Source organism: Loa loa, assembly GCF_000183805.2.
Source record: "Loa loa unplaced genomic scaffold supercont3.67, whole genome shotgun sequence".
Taxonomy (NCBI): domain Eukaryota; kingdom Metazoa; phylum Nematoda; class Chromadorea; order Rhabditida; family Onchocercidae; genus Loa; species Loa loa.
Window position 1 is genome coordinate 8,307 of NW_018108247.1, and position 20,295 is coordinate 28,601.

Consider the following 20,295-nt stretch of genomic DNA (forward strand, 5'->3'; position numbering starts at 1 on the left):
TTATCACATTTGTTGTCTACCTGAAATTACATGAAATTATCGCAAACTTTCCTCACATGAAATTTACATCACCATCCAATTATCATATTTATTAATATCTGAAGTTATATGAAACAATTCATATATTACTTTATTATTATATTTATTCCCATTTACATTTCCATTCCACGTGTAATTACGTGAAACAATCATAGTTATTTCTTCTTAATAATTCCACTCAAATAGTTCAAGTTAGTTTTTTGTTAAAATTATAATTTGTAAAGGAAGAAAGGAAAAAGTAATCATTACGTCATTGGATAGCAATGTATAGCTGTTCTTTTCATTATCGATTATTGTACGATCACGTAATCCAATGAAATTTTCACGTTCAAATAACAATAATGATTGTGATGAATGTAAGACAAATATTACTAAACAGAATTCACAAAACATCATAATGCAACAACAAGTGCTGCAATAAATGAATCAATAATGTATTGAAAGATGAATTGTCATCATCAATCATCCCTTTCTCCCTCTATTTCAAATCATCAATAGTTCCCTCCTTTTTTGTTTTCATAAAAATATGTCATCTTACAAGTGACCCTTCGTTTTGTAAAATTTTCAAAAATTTTGTAAATTCCTTATCAAACTTACAAACATCATCTATGTTTATTTATTGTAAAATGAGATTTTTGCAAAATTTTTCCGTTAACAGAATAAATAATTAAAATATATGTCTAAGAAAAAAGTTCACCTTCAGTGGTAAAAAACATAACTTTATTGTAATTTAATTACTTATGTCTTCTTTTTTAAATCTCTTCCCTTTTAATATAATATGATTATTCCTATATTTTAACTGAATACTTTTCCTTTCTTCAACTTATTTTTCATAGCCAACATATTGCAAAAAGTTCCGCTGAAGATTAGCTATGAGAAAAGAATATTCATCATGATTTCACAGCCTTCAATCTTTATTTGACGCCAACACCGCTTCATCTCTCAAATCACCTCTTCTTTCACCACAAAAAAAAGGTCTAAATTGAATTGTTCTTCATTCCAGCACTTTGATGACTATGACAGATGATCCAAAAAGCATACATCTATACTAAGAATGAATCAATATGACCAAAAGTTAAAGAAATTATGTGAAAACTTCACTCTGAAAATGAGCATGCATACTTAGATGTATTCCCCGATTACCTTTCTGATACGCTTTACCGCTGCGACAGACTACTGAAATACATCATCGCAGGCATTATCGTATCGTTAAGGGTAATAAGGATAAACATACGAAATATGATTGGAGATGTGGAAACAAAGCTTTGAAGTACGAGAAACCTGTAGAAATGCAACCATGCTCTGATACTTTGATTTATCAAGATACAGAATGAAACATGGAAAGTCAACAACGTAGAAAATATGTGAGGAAATGAACTGAATAAATTGCATAAGTGATACTTAAGATCAGGTTCCTGAGACCTATAAAAAATCGCCAATATTTTGAGCATTAAAAGTGAATTTTTTTTTTCTTTTTCTTTAATCGTCTGCCAGCTCTTCTCATTCCCAATAAAATGTACGCGATTTCTAGTATGTTTTGGAATCAGACAAAATTACCGTTCAAGATGTCAAGAAGATTTGTTACAATGCTAACATGCTATCTTCCACAAGCAAGTATGGCATTCCACTAAAGACTACGACAGGATGAATATATTTATTAGTTATGTTGGAGAATTTCTTAGATGTAATAAAGGCAAGTAAACTATGAAAGTAAACTTTTGTGGTAAATACCTAAACTGCTTAAAAAGTTCAATTAAGCAAGATAAGAGTTACTGTCTTTATCTCTATCTGATAAACTATAATCAATGTCTTTATCTCTTTCTGATAAACTATAATCAATCAATGTTTGGTGATCACAACTGTAAAATTAGTAGCTATGTAACGAAAGACTTTTGTCTTCTGACACGTAATAATATTAGTAACACTCGAAAATATCTCATAGCAATTATTAATAAAGTATCGGTCGCAAAGAATAATTTCTAAACACAACGAAAAATTAGAGCTTTCGAACTGCGATTGGAAAATAAGCACATCACATATTTACAACATTTACAGTAACGGCATAAGATTATCATAACACCAATTCGTGAACATGAAGGTCACTTCCAGTAGCTACGAGAATAGCAGCATTACCGGAGAAACCACCCAAATTGGATGCATAAGCAAGTCTCGGCTTCCGCGATGAATTCCTTGGGTCATGACTCGGAAACTCACATAACTTCTCTCCATTATAAGTTGACCAAGCTCGTGTAATTCCGTCTGAGGTAGCTACAATGAGATTCTTCATGACTCAAATTTTTACATAATCGGCAATTCGACACAAGTTTGGCACTACTTTTTAAACATCTATGAAGACAAAAAAAAACTGCAAAAATTGCATTGAATTAATTTTCAAGATCACTCCTGTCAAAAATCAGGACAAGATTAATTTTCAAGAAAAGGCGAAAGAAATACATAAATCTCGCATTAATTTTTTCTTGAGAGATGTTTCGCCTATAATGGATTCCGTAAATCAATGTAGATAAAGTAGACTCTTGAGGGAAATAAGCAGAAACCATAACATTTTATTATTAAACGATAGTCGATATAGTTTATTAATTCTTTAAGAAATGTAAAACACATTTTTAAAATGAAATCACTTTTAAAATGTAAACTTAGAAAAAATAACCCGAGAAGAGAATCCTTTCATCCTTCTCGAGATGCATCGGTGTCTTATTATAAGGATTTATATTGTCATCGATCCTGAACAGAGGCTTACACATCCGAATATCCCAAAATTTTATCTGAAATCAACACCTTTGAAAAAGATTTACGCTTAAGAAAGTACATATAAAAAAGGATTTCATGAAAAAGATGGGACATTCTCTAATTGAGCATACAACATGCATGGAAGTCTATTCATTGTTTCCAAATGCTTCTGCTCTTATATTCGTTGGAACATCAAATCACAGGATAGAAAAATAAAAGATTCAATTTCGTTTCACTTATTTTAACAGAGTGAAAAATGTCCAACATTCAGGGATCCAAAAATACTCACAACTCCAACATGATCTTCGGTAACAAATACATCAGGCTTTGTTCGTAACGTTTTCAGCCAACTCACACTTTTCGTATCATCGTAGGTGGCAACAATAGGTCGATTACTCATTCGTAAATCTGAGCAAATTACATCATCACCCATTACACCCATAAACAATAAATTCCCATCCTGAAACTTTTAAATAATTTTTAAGAATGACTTATCATAGAATTTAAACCCAAATCTGTCTGGCTCCATTTCTAAACGAAGAACAACGGAACAACGTATATCCATTCTAAAAAGGGGAAAATTCAGCGGCATTATCATAATGTTTTCTTATCCAAAATAAAAACATTAAAATAAGAAAATAAATCAAATCAGAGCACAATGCGTTCCAAAATTTCCTTCGCTTGATTTTTATCCACCCAACACTACAAGTTCTATTTTCAACGTCTTACCTTATTATTCATATAAATCCCACTTTTTTGTGGTGGATACATCATTTCACATCTTAATTTACTGCTGCTGTGAACACAAAAAACAAAAATTTTGAAGTCAAAGAAGTGCTAACAAAAAGGAAACATATATTAAAGGAAGTGTGAAACAAAATCCAGTATATCAATCAAGTACTAGCTGATACCATTTCGTGAAAACATTAATTACAAATAAATAGGTACACTCTGTGAGGACCTGACTACAAAGCGAACATACAAAAATGATTGCTGAAGCATACCGCATTAAAAGCTAGACTCATTACACCTCTTTCCGAACTGTTGATACGAGTAGTTTGCTCCAATGAAATGTTCAACAACAAAGCATTTTCTTCTAAACCTGCAGATAATATAGATTTATTTGAATTACCAAGTCATAATATGCATTTCACTAACAGTGGATTTTTGCTACTCTGACTTAATTTGTATAAGATCCACTTTTCTTTCCATTCGTCCCGTCTGGCTGTTTCATTTTTCATAGTATGCAGAGAAACTTGCAACTACTCTGAAACGACCTATACAAATTTGAAAACGACAGTCTTAAATTTAAATATATCATTTTTCAAAACATAACAGTTGGCATTTGAATCACAGTTCTAACAATAGTTCAAGAGAGAAACTATGTTAAACCATTTTTTGGTTTTTATTCTTGAATATTTCAACTGACTTTGTCTGATATGGAGTTTGAAACTATGGAAGAAAATAACATACTATAACTATATAACATACTAACATACTATATATCTCATTCGAAAAACGTTTCCATACTATGTAGTAACTTTAAATATTTACTGTCCCTACTAGATGATTTATTCTAAGACTGAAAAAAAAAAGCATGATTTATGATTTATTCCAAGATTGAATCTTAAGCCTGAGTTATTCCAAGATTGAATCTTAAGCCCGAGCTAAAATTCTTCACGCATCTCAATTTGCATTAGAAAAAAAGCCTGGAATGCTATCAAACTAACCAATTCCAATTGCCATTCGATTTCTACTGAAAGCTATTGCACGCACATACTTCTGGCATGTCCATCTCATGTTATACGAGGGCAGATGTAATTCGGTTGGATCCTAGAATATAACTACACCTTTACAACACGATGAAATGCGCTGCTAGGCATAAAATAATTTTCTGGTTCACACAGTTATCGTGTTTTGGTATCCAATTACACATTAATGTAAGCTTTTGAATGCAAATATGAATTTTTAGCTAGAACCAATCTTATAACTTACGTGAACCGAAGAAAACTCAGCTATTGGTTCGACGCAAACTCGACTTAAAGTTGAAAATCGATTATGCATAGTAACAATGGTCTGTGTCGTAATGTATAATGCGCATGTGATATTGTCGTTTATCGGTTCGACACACATATCCATTAAATTTGACTTTACCAGATTCGCACCATATGTACTGCTCCCAATTTTTAACCCAAACTTATTCCAACACTCGCTTTCTCTACAAACAAATTTGAAATGTTTTCAACTGAATTACCTAAAACATCTGATCCGGATACTGCACAGCAAATATGTTAATATTCTAAACAAGATTAGTAATACTAGAATGATTCTGTTTGTCTCACATGGTGAAATGGTTGTAAATGAATCGTTTTATTTGAAGCAAATTTGAAATATTTGGAGAGGCTTATATTTTGTCTCAAATAATTTCTTACGATTAATGTTGTTGAGTTTTTAATAATCTTAATGCTAACATTCTGTACCGCCAACCGTTCTTACGGTAATATTAATAATATGCACAGAATATGCTATATTTTCCACGACGAAATGCGACGAAACAGTTGAAGAAAAAAGGGGAAGTAAAAAATACGTCTTATCATAACAACCAGCTGTAACTTTGAAACAAATAAGTCGTGCACCACATGTATCCCTCCATCCTTCATCCCGCCTGCGTCTCACTGACCAACATCCAACGATAGTTGTCCCATCATCACTAATGTCCACATAATGACAAGAATGCAATGTCTCAATGTCTGTACATCCCTGAATACGAACTGTCATTGGCATTCTTTCAATTTAGCAGTTCTAGTTACGCAAATTATTATGTGCATTAGTGCATCTGTCTCATCAAAACGCATGTGTGCCATATTGGTAGTTACAAGAGTTCAGTTCTAGAATCAAAATCCGTGAAAGTACGAAACATCTTTTAACACACCCACATTAAAAATACGTGAGCACTCCAAACCAATATAGCAATCCAGTTCATTGCATGAAACAACTGTCATCAATATCAATTGACAGAATTATGAATAATTCGGAGCCAACTTTTTCTTGGATAAAATTCTATGGATTAGCTTCACTACTTATTGAAACATGTCACCTATCCTTTCCTATTATATTTATTCTTCAGCTTATCTTTTACAACATTTAACAACATATAATTCGTTTCATCATGTAACATTGATGCCTGAACGAGAAATAATAAAACTGACCGTATAAACGTAGCTGGGCTCTCTTCGGACGCCACGCAGTGCTCCTTCAGCAACTAAACGTGTAAATCGTGATATATTGCTACCATGCAATTCTCGCCGTTGTATCAGTTTTGGCAGCCATGACACAGATGGACAAGATTTGGTACAGCATCGGTCACGTCTAGCGATAAATGAATTGTGTTGTCGAATGTCTCTTAAATCGCTTTCACGGAATCCAATATTCTAAAATAAAGTTTGAATAATTGCAAAACGTTTTTAAAAATAAGAAACAACATCCGGCACACACATATATAATACCCAAGCATAAAAATGAGAAGCGTAAAAATAAGAAAGCTCACGGGACCACTAGCTTGCGGTTGCAGTCTGTAATAGCGTTTAGTTACACTATCATATGCGAATCCTGGTATATCACTTTCCTCGACAGTAGCATTGCCGTGAGACAATTGCTGTTCATTGGTTGAATGATCAACCTCGTTCATACCACGATTACTGTAAATAAACTGAAGAATAAAGGATCATTTTAATCTTTTTCCGTTTTTGTGATCGCTAATTTATTAGAACAAAGACATTATTAACATACTAGTGAATACGCGGTGCTTATAAATTCATAAATTTTTGAAACGACTAAAATCAATTTTCTTATCTATCCATTATTACGTATGCTATTAAAAAATGCAGGACATAGTACCACGAAATGTATGAGAGATATGAACACTTATCAGATAAAATATGAATGAAAAAGTGAGAAAAAAACAGCAAAATGATAAGGATTCATATCAATTTTGAAGGATTATAAAGGTAACCTTCGCATAGCATTATTCCGATTTCTTTTTCTTCTCTTTCTCAACTGTTCAGCATTCGAAATAGCTTCCGTAACAACTTAAAATCAAATTGGTTATTCATTTTGATATGCAATTCTAATACATTTCTAACATATTTCCTAACATCAGGAGAAAAAAGTGGTAAAGTCGAAAGCTTCAATCAATAAATATTCCAGGTATATCAGATAACAAATTGTATACAAGACCAATATATAATTTACACTTTTTCTGAAATATTCCCAACATTTTAATCGTAATAAATTATCGCGAAGACTTTTAATAGTTTCATTCACGTAAAGATTTCCAGGAAAGAAAAGAGTAATAAAAATGTACACACGATTTAGAATCTCGCTCATATTAATAGTAATACCAAGATGAAATGATTTACAACCGTTCGGGCAATATGCAAGGTCATCTGTTGCGATATTTTAAATGTCACTTACAAATCAACTTGTAGAACAAGCACTTCGAATACTACATAAAAGAGTATTTTGGTAAAATAATCTGTTCTGTGGGAAAATCCAAATATTATATGTTATCGATGTAGAAAACTTAACGTATTTATCATCCTTTTATTGCCACCAAAATTAGTCCTAATCAGTTCCTGTCAGGTTTTCAATCCAAAATTCAATGTGATACCAAATGAATCATTTGATGATGGTACATGTCGTCTTCTATTCATTGCTGTGTCTCTTCGGCATCGCTTGTTATATTGCATGTCTATTTGATTGCTGCTGGTTAGAATTTCATTTCAGAAATCCTGAAGTAAGCAGTAACTAATAGTAAAATGAACAATGAACATTACACCGATATGGAGGCTCAAATGCTTTCAGTGTTCCTTGTATGCCATCTAATTACTGATATGAAACCTGGTCTCAGTAGCTCGTTTTAGTTTGTTTAATTTATGAACTATTTACTGTTAGTGGTCATTTGCATGTACACTGACAATAACTGATGTACAGTGTTAATATTTGACACACTGTCAGTATCTGATAAGGTTTGATAACATTTGTTAATAAAGTAGAGTAAGATAAAGGATTAAATGGCCATATCACAGCCCAGGTTAAAGTGAACTGCGAATACTTCAGACTAAAACAACTGTTTAAATTTCAAAGCCATCAGTAAATTGCCCATTTATCAACTTCCTCGTCATTATTATTGACGTCAAAAAGTTTGCTTTCCCATTCATCACTGTATAATTTTTATGCAGTTTGAACTTATCTGCACCGTCTGCTTACACTGTTTTAGGTCCAAACATGATAGCCATTTCTCTGGTTCTGATTTATGATCTAAGGAAGTAGTGAGACCTTTTACTGTACAGATGAAACGAGAAGACAAGCTAAACGAAAAAGGCGAAAAATAAAATAAAGCAAAATTAGAAATAGATTATGCTCTTAACTTTATCTAAGGTTGAAACTAGAAATGGAGATACGATATTTCTCATCGTTTTTTCCTCGGTCATTAGCAATGTTAAAACTTTTTCAGGTAATTATTTGTGGGCAAAATGAAATCCAACTGCTTTCGCGATTGGAGAACTGGACATGATCAATCACATGCATAAATAATTTTCCGAATTTATTTGTGGGATGCAAATTTCAAAATACCAGGGAACAACCTTAGAAGATAAAAAAACAGAAACACATATTACCAACCAACAAATTTCCTTCCGCAATTTATCAGTTATGTTTGTTATTTGGATCCACTCAAGATCAATGTTATATTTTCGAGTAAACAAGTGAAAAAAGTCAAAATTGTCCAATTTGTTCAATTTGTTGGAAGTCTACTTTTCATCAAAGAAAAAAAAACTTTAATTAGAAAACTTCCTTAGCATATGATAAGTAAGAAAGACAAAAAGACGTGTCTAACACATTTCCTGTTTTCACTAGAACCACTGCTAACTTAAATAATCTAACACATTTGCTGTTTTGACTAGAACTACTATTAACTTAGATAATCTCACATATGCCAAACACGTATGTACACTTCACGTGAGCCACCATGCCACACTAAAACTATCCGCACCAGGTACAACCGAAATTTGAGCTGGCCATTTAGTTGAAACCAAGTATCTTCCTTTGTGACAAACCACTGTTCTTACGTCACACTGACTGGGCCAGTGTTTAAAATCATCATTCCATGCCATACCATAACACTATTTGAATAAATCTTGCAACCCAATGCCACAGATAATATAAGTTTGATAATAAGGGAAAGTCCGCAATTAAATGAATGTCAGGTCCTGACAAATGATTTGGTGGATGAAAAAATCAATCAAGAGTTCAAGTATTGTATTGTGTATCTATTCCCTACATATATTTCTTTCATATCTATAACTACTCGTTAATAGTTACGTTTTAGCAATTATCAGTTGAACAATTGCTAATTATTACCAATCGTTCTCACCATTGTTGGGAATAATATGTGACATTAACTTTCCAATCCAAAAAATCAAAAAATTTACTGACCTCGGTGGTTTATACATTTTTAAACAAAGGAAACACGCATAAATGTTTAAAAAAGATTTTAGAAATTGGTAGGAAATATTGCGGAAAATTCTGGTTAAACCAAATGCAAATGATATTCGGTCAAGAGAACTTACTGAAGAACAATATTCACGATAATAAATCATATACAGTACCAAGTTTTCCATACCACAGAGCATTGAAACAAATGAAATTTCCTATTTTGTAATGCTTTTTCTATCTTTACAAAAGAACAACATGAGATGAAATAAGTTCCATTCTTGAATACTGCTAAATTTATAATTTTAAAAATGAGATCGAAAACTGAAATAGAATACAAGTTACCAATTTTCTGCGACAAAAATAAAGTTAATTGCGAAGTAAGTGTTGTTATTCATTTCTTGCACTATTATGAAAAATGCAAAGTATCAATTTTTTGGCACATACTGTTAGATAAAACATGATTAGTTGTCGTGAAATAAATTTATGATATCTTCTAAATTTGACAACAATTTTAATTTGTTGCCTTAAAGAAAGCATAATGGTTAAAGAAAATACTACACAAAGTGAGAAAACCATTCGAAATTAACGAATATCACAAGAAAATATTCCTCAGAAATAAAAGTTCTGTCTTAAATGCGTATTGAGGTACACAATTGGTTGGTTCGTCCACTATTCATTTTTTGACTTCTTCATTGGTGGTTCACCGCTTACTGTGGGTAGCGTCTGTGAAAAACGAAAATTAAATGATTTTTGAGAATGATTGTTCCAAGTTTGCAAATTTGCAGTCTCAACGTCCATATTTAATTCCTCGCAGTTTACGATAATCGTTGGAGCAATTAGCTTATTCTTTCCAAAACATTGCCAGTATTTACCAAAAATTCACTTTTTTTTAACATTAACTGTTTATGAATAAAGTTAATGCTCATCTATTTAATAAAACCTCTATAACATAGTGTCCTACAGCTGTGAAAGAATAGTATCTTAAACATAGATTACTGGTCGTATTTTGTTCTTCGATACCAACAAAAACTTTTTTCACTGGATAGATGGAATTTCCACAACCAATGCAAATTCTCATATATGTTTGTTTTTCGTCACCAACCTAATCTATTGAATTTCATTTGGTTTTAATTTGAAGAAGAGAAAGTAAACTGAAAAGGTGGTTACTTCAAAAGATAGGCCAAACGTAACAGTGCACAGTAAAAAATGTATACATAAAAATATATAATAATTCCGAATATTTAGTAATTCCGAGTATTTTTTTATTCTTAAATGAAATTAGTCTGATGAGTACCGTAATTTTACTCGGATCATCTTATATAACAGTTACATCACGGCACATGATTAAAAATTGCACAACTGTACACCACATGTCTATTGCACACGGTGCATGTAATGAACCCTTGAAGCGCAATTTCGGTAAATGCATCTATTAGTCAGGGTAAAACAAATATAACTTTTCTAATGATCAGAACACAAATATAGCAAGCGTTATGACATCGTAACAACAACAACAAAAGAAGTTAGTAAGCATTACGTTAAGACTGCGGTGATGGATTGGTTGGTGGAGGAATTCCGTAAGCTGTGGACATCTGGAAATTACAAAGAGTTTAAATAAGGAAGTATTAATTATGGAAGAAATCTTGTTTGAATATGATCAATACGAAGCTGAAAATGCAAAAGGTAAGTTTTTTAGTCAACGGAATAAGAAAAATACCATAAAAATTATAGTTCATGGGAATCGGGAATCCGTAACAGCATGTTCATGCAATTTACAGCTAATCTGAATTAGATCTAAATGTGAAAGGTGAATGCAAGTACTACCTTGTCTATATGTAAACTTATGTAAGTTAGTCTACCCAAATAAAATGATATCTACAAATAAGAAACCATTCACAAAAGGCTCAAAGCCAAATTGCGATGGTACCATAAATTCGATAGTCTGCCAATATGAAAACCCTTATGCCTGTGAAAGCATCATCACCTAGTTAAGTATAAAGGCATAAATCAGGACAACCCACAGCACACAGTACAGCTAATAATTTCTAATCAGTCAATGTTCGAATCAGCAAAACACGATCATTTATAAATGAATCCAGTATTAGTTCTTAGCAAGCCAATGCAATAATGGAAAAGACTCCTCTGATCATCGTTCTTTAATCCTTTTCATGAACAGTTTGCGATTTACATTCATTTAAAACAGAAAGAGAGTTTCAGGAGCTTTAAGCAATTAATTAGTTAAGCATAAGCCGCATAAGCGAAATAACAGAAAGCATTAGCTAATGCTAGAGTTCGTTCAACGGATCATTCCGAGCCATGGGATGAATAACACCTACCAACTGAGGATTATAACCGGCAGTGAAATCAAGACCAGCAGTCATGTGATGTGCCAGATCTTGTCCTGGAAGCATTGCTGGATAATTGAGCATAGTCCCGGCTGCTGATGTTCCCGCTGCCAACATACCATATTGATTTGCAGCTGTAAAATCTAGTGATCGCAAATTTCAATTTTAATTTGAAAACGAGTGTCACCTAGTTTCTGATTAACTTCTGATTTCTGCAACTACTGACATTCAGGCGCTCCAAAAATATGTCTTTCTTTAAACGCTAATTGAACCCTCATCTGACTTAAGACGTATTGTTTAAGCGAGAAGAGAGTTATTAATTTAGTTAATACTTTGATTGTATGTGATTTGAATCCAAGAAACTCAACAGATATGCGTTTTTGTTAAATTACAAAAGAATCAATCATCTTTAAGAAATCTTCTTCGATAGATGGGATAAATAGAAAATTGAGATTCACCATGCGCAGCTTTTTTAGCGGCATACATGTTGGCTTCCTCTTGAGCTTTTGCTATATTTTTTTGTAGCGTATTCTTTTATTGCCAAACCAATTCGATACCTAAATTAAGCACTATCATAATGTTGTACATTATCTTCCAAATTTGGTTGTCAGTGGAGTGGATGGTGCACAGTTTAACAAGCCAGCACCGTTTAACAAATTTGCTTGAAGGTAAACATAGTAAGTTTTTCAATACATTCGTGATCGTTATGCAGTGGTTGGAAATATATACTTTTATTACGTAAATCAACCACTCCAACAGTTTTTCAATCGAATAGCAGTATGAAAAAATGGAAGAAAAAAGAAGATTAAGTTAAGAAAAAACCTGCGAAACTGTAATCTGACACTGGCGTGCCAACTCTTCCTTTGCTTCTTCTGATGGGTAAGGATTGCTTAAGTGAGAGTAGAAATATTCGTTCAGTACTTCCGTAGCCTGTTTGCTGAAGTTTCGCCGCTTTCTCCTATAATTTTAAAGATAAAATTCATATGAATAACAGAAAAGCACAAGTTTAGCATTAAAAAGCGGCATAGAATGTTCCCATCAGTTGTAACTGATTCTGGTAAAAATAACCTGGCATCAAGGAAACGTGAACGAAGAATCATTACTGCTTCACAAGTTGATTGCTTCAGTTGTACCTCAAAAATAAGTGGAATGAAATATAAGCCAGAAATGTTGGAACGAAATTAGATTAATTATTTCATTAGAATTCACTAATTTTAGTAATAGGTCGGTACTATCAGTCGAAGTCATTCGCTTTTTACTTCAATAAATTCGAAGCTAAAAATTTTCAGTCAAAGTTTACATCCAAATTTTCTCAACCTGACTAAAGCACTATAGTTTTGAAATGAGTTTTATTTACTAGTTACCTGTATGCCGGAAAATTTCTTTTGTATAATGGCAACCATTCGTTCGATTTCTTTGTTTGCAATTGGTCGAGTTCGACTTTGTTCACGTAGCAACGATACAACATGTTGAGTAAATTCTTGACAAGCCTGTAAAATCATTATTTTCTGCAGGCCAAAAATGAATGATCCTTTTACCAGATTCACTCGAAAATTACCAGATTCCTTTACCAGATTCACTCGAACCTCCTATTTGATTTGATATGAAACTTTGAAGTAAATCGGTCTTTAAAAAAATCAAAAATGAGAAATTGACCTCTTCATACTTCCTTAACTCTTCACTATATACCAGTCTTATCTGAGTAAGTTTTTGCCGATAATCAGCTTGATCACCACCACTGGTATCATTCTGAATTGGCCCACGATTGTCCGGACCAGCCACACCCTCGGCAACCTAAAAAACATGCTAAAGTGTATAAAGATGCAAAAGAATTTTACTGGTAAAACAAATGTATAGTGACACTGTCGCTGCCAGAATTCAACACATTACCGTTTGTAGTTATAAAACTAACCAGCATGTTATCTAATCGCATAAGTTGTGGATCTTCTGGTGCCTCATCTTGACCTCCTCGGATGGAAAGTGCTGCAATCCAGAAAATAATGGCTGTTCTCTTCATGATGTTAACAAGTTTTTTCATTTTCATCATTTTTCAAAATGATAAAACATTCGAAAAAGATCTTGAAAAAATATACCCGTTTTTTCTTTAATTTCACATAAAACTTCAAATAAAGCATTCTTCATACGATGATTCTGCAATTGTTGTTTCCTGAAATTATTGAGAGGATTTTTTTACCTTATCAGTTATTCAGAATTAACTACATCCTCATAAACATTTAAATCTGTTTTTCCCATATTTTTCGTATCTATACGTCCAACTTACCTGACATATGCAAATATTGCTTCTGCTGGTTAATCTTATCCATCTGTATCGCTGCATTATGACCTACCACGTCACTTCGTTAATTAATACTTCAAAATAACAAAAGTATGCCTAATAAATATCATAAATTATTTTAGAAGTTAAATACTGTGTTCATTTTTTATTACGGAAATAGTAATGAATGAAAAAGAGCAAAACCTTTGCTGAGTATGGTCATCTAAGGATTGTTCCGATATGCTCATTAACTGTGACAACAAGTCATTCAATGAAGTCGCTGGTGGTAATTCACCCATTTCAGCGCAAGATTTGTTGCACAATACAATCCCTTCAATACATTAATATAATATCCTGAAATAAAACCGAGATGATGATTGATATAAGGAAAAAGGGGAAGATAAACTGTAAAAGCAAACGAGGAAAAATAAAAATATACATAAATGTTCCATGAAAGTATAATGAAGATCAGGAACAACAGATTATAAGAGAAAGATATTATTTCCATTCTAAGCTTTAATTCGCTATAAAAATAAAGCATTAAATATCATAAAGACCAATACTGTTCTTTCTTGTTCTAATTGTGAATGGAAATGTTAAAAAAATAAATTCCATTGCGTACAACTTGATTATTCAGTAAATTATTCCCCAATTCATTTTGAATCAAGAAGGAATCACAAAAATAATGCTAGTTATTTCGCTTTCAAAATTCCTTTTATTATAACTCAATGAGGATTTAGAAATTGTTTAGGAAGATGTATGCCAACTATGGAGCAAAAAAACGAAAAGCGAAACCTTTTTTCAAATATAAAATTTAGCATGAAATCATTTGAAAAAAAAAATCTTCCTCCTTTAACAGAACTTCAGAATAAAGGGAGAACCAAGAGAGATTTCAATCTCATTCATAATAAGGTTTTATTAAGGTTTTACTTCCAAATAACTGTTAAGTAAATGTAAACATATCATACGCAACATATGCTAATATATGAAGGAAATATAAAAGTTAAGAAGGTTAGTCAATTTAAATTTAATTAAAAAAAGAAAAAAGGAAAGAGTCGACTTCCAGAAATGTCAAGAAATTTAATGAAATAAATTCAAAACATGACCCAAATAAATACCATACTTCCCAACCTGACAAGCAAAGCCAATTACAACTAATTGCTTATATTTAACGCTTCTAAATCTAACGGAGCCAATCGATCGCTTTTAACGTAGTCGATTTGGTTACTGTTGGCCGTCTTACTAATATCATCGTATCATTTTCGTTCTGATATTTTAGGTGGGAATATGTAAGTCTGGAGTGTAAGCATGTTGTACGTCTCCACGTGTATGTTTTATATACTGCGTGACATCACGTAAACAATGTTAATTAGGATTTGAATATCTCCTATGTTTTCATTTACTTTTTTCGTGAGTCTTGTTCTCACGATATTACTGATAATTTCAGGTATATACATTTATTTAATAGATCAGAATCATTTTATTGATCAGAATCACAAGAACGAGGTGGTAGAATAAAATTTTTGCTACATAATGACATCAAACTTTAACATACTACTTGGAATAAACGCAATTCTCAACTTAGCGTCTGCTAGTTTTTCATTTGAAATTTAAAGACTTTTTTATATTGATTTCCGTGCGTTATTTATGTGACAAAAGGAACAGTAATCCTCTTTATTGAAAGCCAGACATTTTTTGTGTTGTAAGCGTTTATCGTTTTCGATTTGCATCAACAAAGAGTGCCATATTAATGCGTACTCCGTAAAGACAATTCTTATAATCTCAAAATTGTATTAGAGGCCTTTATATTCGAGAAAGTGAGGGGATCCTGAGTACCAAATTCATTTTACAAATATATATGAGCTGGGTCTGTTGGTTGGAATATCGAGCATCATTCGGTCTCTCTTTTACCTGTTATTGATATTGTAATTGTTGTGTTCATTGCTGTATTAACCAACTTATCAGAATAAAAGTTTTATTTCCTAAGTTCGAGCTTCTATTATCCAAGTGTGAAAAGCAAAGAAAACTAGAGAAAGAAACAGAATCAAGGAGGTGGAATTAATTTCCCCAATATTTGTCACGATCGCAAAGAAATCGTCGACAAAAGAGGAAATAGTTTAAATGGGGTGTACATAATGTAATTTAAATTGTATTGTATTGAATCGAAATTGTATTGAATATCAAATCCCACAAGCCTAAGAAGGTCGTCCACTTGCTGATACCGCAGAGGAATTCATAATTTAATGACAAATTGTTTTCTTCCATTTTACTAACCATATTTAGCGTGGAATCTCAAAACTATAATTACATATGAAAAAAGAGCATTATTTAAATGGGATGTACTTGATTCAAATTATTTAGATGGAGTATCAAATTCCATTGACGAATACATATCACTTAGAAGCTGCTCAACTAGGATGTTGCAGATGACAAGCGATATCATACCGTCCATATTTAAAGGCGAAAAGCCATTCAGAAAAGATGTATTTAACGCAATAATGTGGACAGAACATCCAGTTTCAAAGATGAATCCATACTTGGGAAACTATACTTTCAATCTAATTTCAAGTATTTTCAGGTATGTGGTTTTTCTCTAAATTTACACGTATTTCAAGCTTTTTTTCAAAAGTGGAATTCTCCAAAGATTTCCAAATTTACTACACATGTCACATCATCCTGTAATGCTTCATCCAATAATTAAGCTAAATGCTTGATTTATTGGTGTGTAAAGCAAGCAATCAACTGTTTGCTTACAACTATATCTTTACCATTGTTTTAAAGCAGTGGTTCCGATGATCCACAAGAACTCAAATATGATCCGCGAGGGCGGTGGGTTGGCAAGAAAACAGCGGACGCTATTGTTACCAATATTTAGTAAAGTTATGTATTAAAAGTTCTGGTTTTAAGTCTTGCTTAAAGATTTGTTTTTAAATTAATAGGCTTTATTATTTCCGAACCCTTGGTCTCCGCTACCAAAGTAATCCCTCGCCAAGAAAGGTTGGCAATCACCGTTTGCTAGGAGAGGATTTGGTTCAAGACTGTAATCAATTATATATTGGGATGGTCCTAGCCAGATTTCAGTTTTTTCTTTACTTCCGTGAAGTGGCAGTCCCCAAGTGAAATTCTAGAATCCCCCACCCCACCGTTTGAAACCCTATGAAAAATTCACTATTACCTTTAGAGTAAAGTCATGTGCTTTGAAATTACTCCACTTAATTTCATCAGCGGAAGAATTAATTTATCACCATCATTTGCAAATGAAAACTGCCGCCACTCGTTTTATTCATATATCTTATGCCTTTCTGTTGTATGCTGATTGGAATTTTGCATACTGCCGTAATACACAAGCTACCAGAAAGCAAGGCGGATGAAGAAAGGGACCGATGAACAAAAAATGCAATCAAATTTCAATAAATTCGTTTAACTCATAAGACGCATAACTCTTTGAAGTTGTAACAAAAACCTCAAAAAGCTTCACATAATCACAGTCAATCTAGCATCAACATGTTGGGGGTGAGCGAATTAACAAATCAATTATACAACTGAAACGATTTGGCGTCAATTAAAAAAGATTTAAAATTAAATTTAGGATTTTACATCGTTATGAAAAAAACCGTTATGAAATTTATTTCTGGTTGAAAGTAATTTAAACAAGGAGGAATCATTCATTCTTTTTGTAGCTTGAAACGAAAATTTTAATTATCTGGAAGGATTACAAGTAATGGCAATTGTAAGATGACCTGTAAGAGAGTCAAGTGCAGGGATTTACGCGTCCATCAAAAGGTAGTACACCAAAAATGGTATGATAATTGCACTAACGATAAGGTTTAAAATCGAAGCAAAACGTCTTTTATGTTTTTGGATATACAAAAGAAGTAATCACTAAAAACATTCTTCTTTCATCGAAAATCAGAATCACAGACAATTAAAACTTCAAATTGTAGATATTCCTCAAATAAACTAAAAGCAAATTTTTTTCCCATAAACTTTGCAACTTCCAAAAAAGACCAGAAAAATATCTTGTTGACCACCACAAACATTAAGACGAAAGCACCTATAAAGTTTAACAAAGCTAAGAAACAGCATACTGCTGCTCTTTATGAAAAAATTTTTCCAATTAAATTCGAGCAAATAAATCCACTGTACCTAAATTCCCGGCAAAAACAATTCTGAGTGAGATTCTCAAAAGATGGAAACAACAATATATATTAGATCTGCAAGAAAATAGTTCGAGATTTTCATCAGTTGATCAGTCTTGCTCGAAGGGTCGAAGGTGACAAAGCATGAGATTGTATCAAAAAAAAGGGGAAAAAAGTGGCAGGATGCTGACATTGTTTCTAATGATACAAAAAAAAAGGAAATTAGCTTTTTGAAATACTGAAATCAAATGAACGAACACAAAAGTCTCCATTATATCTTTGAAGATCAAATACGAAGAACTAAGAAAAATAAGATATTTTAATAACAAAACAAAACCGATAAATAGAAATAAATTTTAGAAAATTTAAAGCAAACATATATAGTCCAGATATTTATGCAGAAAGGAAGGAGAACAAAAAAACAAAAAAGGAGAATTTGCGTTGGAGAAATTTTTTTTGGTGCCATGGGGATGAAAAGAAAAAAAAAATTCGTTTTTCTCGTTCAACAATAGCATTCAAATTAATGGGCTTTGTGAGATTTTCCTTTTCTGATAGAGATGTAAAAATTATTGAAGGGAATAGAAAAAAAGGACAAAAGATTTGAGCAAAAAAGAAATTAATTCTGATTTTGAAAATCACATCTATAAATAACAACAGAACATTTCCTTCAGTGATAAGAGATGCACTTCCAAACATTAACGGCCAGCAGTTAACTTTAACTGTTTTAATCTGAACTACACCACTGCCTAATCAGGGATATCCTATCGTGATTTTGCTAATAATTCTTGAGGCAAAAGTTTAAATTGAAATATCGTTTACTTTTTCTTCAAATCAAATCAAAAACTTTTCTTCAGGATATAATTGCGAATAGTATTGAAATGTTCAGAAATCATTATTCCAGAAATCATGTGAAACATTTCAGTTGTACTATCTCTTTTTGAGATGGTTTTAGCTCTATATTGATATTCAGTTCCTAAGACGTGTTCGCTATCAGTTCTTACTCGGCAATGATAATCCATAAATATAAACAATATGTAACAGTCGGACTTAGCACTGATAAATGTAATAAATTAAAATTCATTTTCGTTTCTATCGAACCGTGTTAAACTGATGTCAGTTTCTGATTTACGCCTGCTACTTTGGAGATGACCAGAATTGCCAACACACCATCGCCACGACGAGGTGTCATTACGACGGTTCGAGAAACATAACGGCTGGAAATAAGTCAACAATACCAAAGTGATATCAGATTTATGCAGTATTCAATACAACAAATTCAGTATTCAATATTTCTACTAATAATGCCTTACAAATTGAAAAATCACAAACATATTTTACAGACTTCTGAAAAGAAGTTATTACTCTGACAAAAATCGCCATTTTAATTTGGATTTTAACCAAAAGCAAATACAGAAATGAATTAATTACTCTTCCCCACAGTCATAACTCCCTGGTTTCTGAAAAATTCATCTCATGGTTTTCAAATATCACTAAAATGAATAAAATCAGAAATGAATCAATGTCGAACCTTTGTTTGAACATTTGCCTCATCATTATTCGATAAATAACGAATGTTCCCACTACTGCTGGAATGATTTATTTGCTGCCTGTCCGGTCTATTAATGAATGAAGTCTATAAAAAAAAGAACTGGTAATGCATGTTAATCACTGGCATAAATGACCAACGTTACAATACACGCTTGAAATATTAAATCACGAGTTTTCCACTAATATTGGGACGATTCACCTCTACTTTAAACAATGTATATATTATTTAGATATCATTCTAATTTAATTTATAGAAAAAAGCTACATCTGTAACTTCTCCTACAAGTTAAAATACGAGTGGCATCTATATGACATCAAATTATCATCAGAAATATCCTAATCCTTATGCACTTTAGTTTACCATATTATAAGCATTTAAATTATGAAAAAATCACTAGTGTTTTCATAAATTTAATATTTCGATTCAGTCCTGTGGTCAATGCCTCTTTGTAAGAATAAGAAAAGATAAGAAATGTCAAAATAATAAAACAAAAAATAAATTACCTCGCTTTGATCAACATGTCCTGCACTAGTTGTTCGTATAAGCCTAGTGCTGTCACTAACTGGAAACAATTCTTCATCCAGATAGTCATCTACATGTATTTGATTAGATACAACGAATGACATCTAAATGATATGCATGCTGTTATCAAAAATGATTCAATTTATACGCATTTTATTACCATACTACTAATGTCTTTTAAAT

The 20,295-nt window shown here is 32.3% G+C and overlaps 4 protein-coding genes across 5 annotated transcripts in view; all 4 read right to left on the reverse strand.

Annotated features, from left to right (window-relative positions):
- Window positions 1-1,888: 1,888 nt before the first annotated feature.
- On the reverse strand, window positions 1,889-7,582 carry LOAG_05518. Of its 2 annotated transcripts, none has more exons than XM_020446884.1 (11): window positions 7,457-7,582; window positions 6,800-6,875; window positions 6,335-6,485; window positions 5,997-6,218; window positions 5,375-5,547; window positions 4,783-5,005; window positions 4,518-4,620; window positions 3,792-3,889; window positions 3,077-3,247; window positions 2,708-2,822; window positions 1,889-2,307 (listed from the first exon to the last, which is right to left on the reverse strand). In XM_020446884.1, the coding sequence occupies exons 1-11, from the start codon at window positions 7,533-7,535 to the stop codon at window positions 2,111-2,113; spliced, it is 1,608 nt and encodes a 535-aa protein (XP_020302823.1). In that variant the 5' UTR covers window positions 7,536-7,582; the 3' UTR covers window positions 1,889-2,110. The 2 variants fall into 2 exon arrangements, with proteins under 2 accessions (XP_020302823.1, XP_020306342.1); XM_020446885.1 differs by having other exon boundaries at window positions 7,375-7,582.
- A 1,219-nt stretch (window positions 7,583-8,801) lies between these two features.
- Window positions 8,802-8,960, reverse strand: LOAG_05519 (hypothetical protein; the record flags this gene model as incomplete). Its single annotated transcript, XM_003141056.1, has 1 exon — window positions 8,802-8,960. The coding sequence occupies one exon, from the start codon at window positions 8,958-8,960 to the stop codon at window positions 8,802-8,804; it is 159 nt and encodes a 52-aa protein (XP_003141104.1).
- Window positions 8,961-9,828: 868 nt separating this feature from the next.
- On the reverse strand, window positions 9,829-14,262 carry LOAG_05520 (homeobox protein ceh-20). The gene is made up of 10 exons (XM_020446886.1): window positions 14,107-14,262; window positions 13,721-13,794; window positions 13,540-13,610; window positions 13,284-13,421; window positions 12,992-13,117; window positions 12,696-12,760; window positions 12,450-12,585; window positions 12,086-12,184; window positions 11,619-11,761; window positions 9,829-10,005 (listed from the first exon to the last, which is right to left on the reverse strand). The coding sequence occupies exons 1-8, from the start codon at window positions 14,199-14,201 to the stop codon at window positions 12,137-12,139; spliced, it is 753 nt and encodes a 250-aa protein (XP_020302824.1). The 5' UTR covers window positions 14,202-14,262; the 3' UTR covers window positions 9,829-10,005; window positions 11,619-11,761; window positions 12,086-12,136.
- A 4,849-nt stretch (window positions 14,263-19,111) lies between these two features.
- LOAG_17369 (hypothetical protein) overlaps window positions 19,112-20,295 on the reverse strand; it is a gene marked incomplete at both ends in the record, with an annotated part of 12,513 nt that continues 11,329 nt past the window's right edge. Inside the window, 2 exons of the mRNA XM_020450031.1 lie at window positions 19,112-19,255; window positions 19,570-19,674. Of these exons, the coding sequence (XP_020306343.1) occupies window positions 19,112-19,255; window positions 19,570-19,674 (249 nt within the window). The remainder of the gene's footprint in view (window positions 19,256-19,569; window positions 19,675-20,295) is intronic.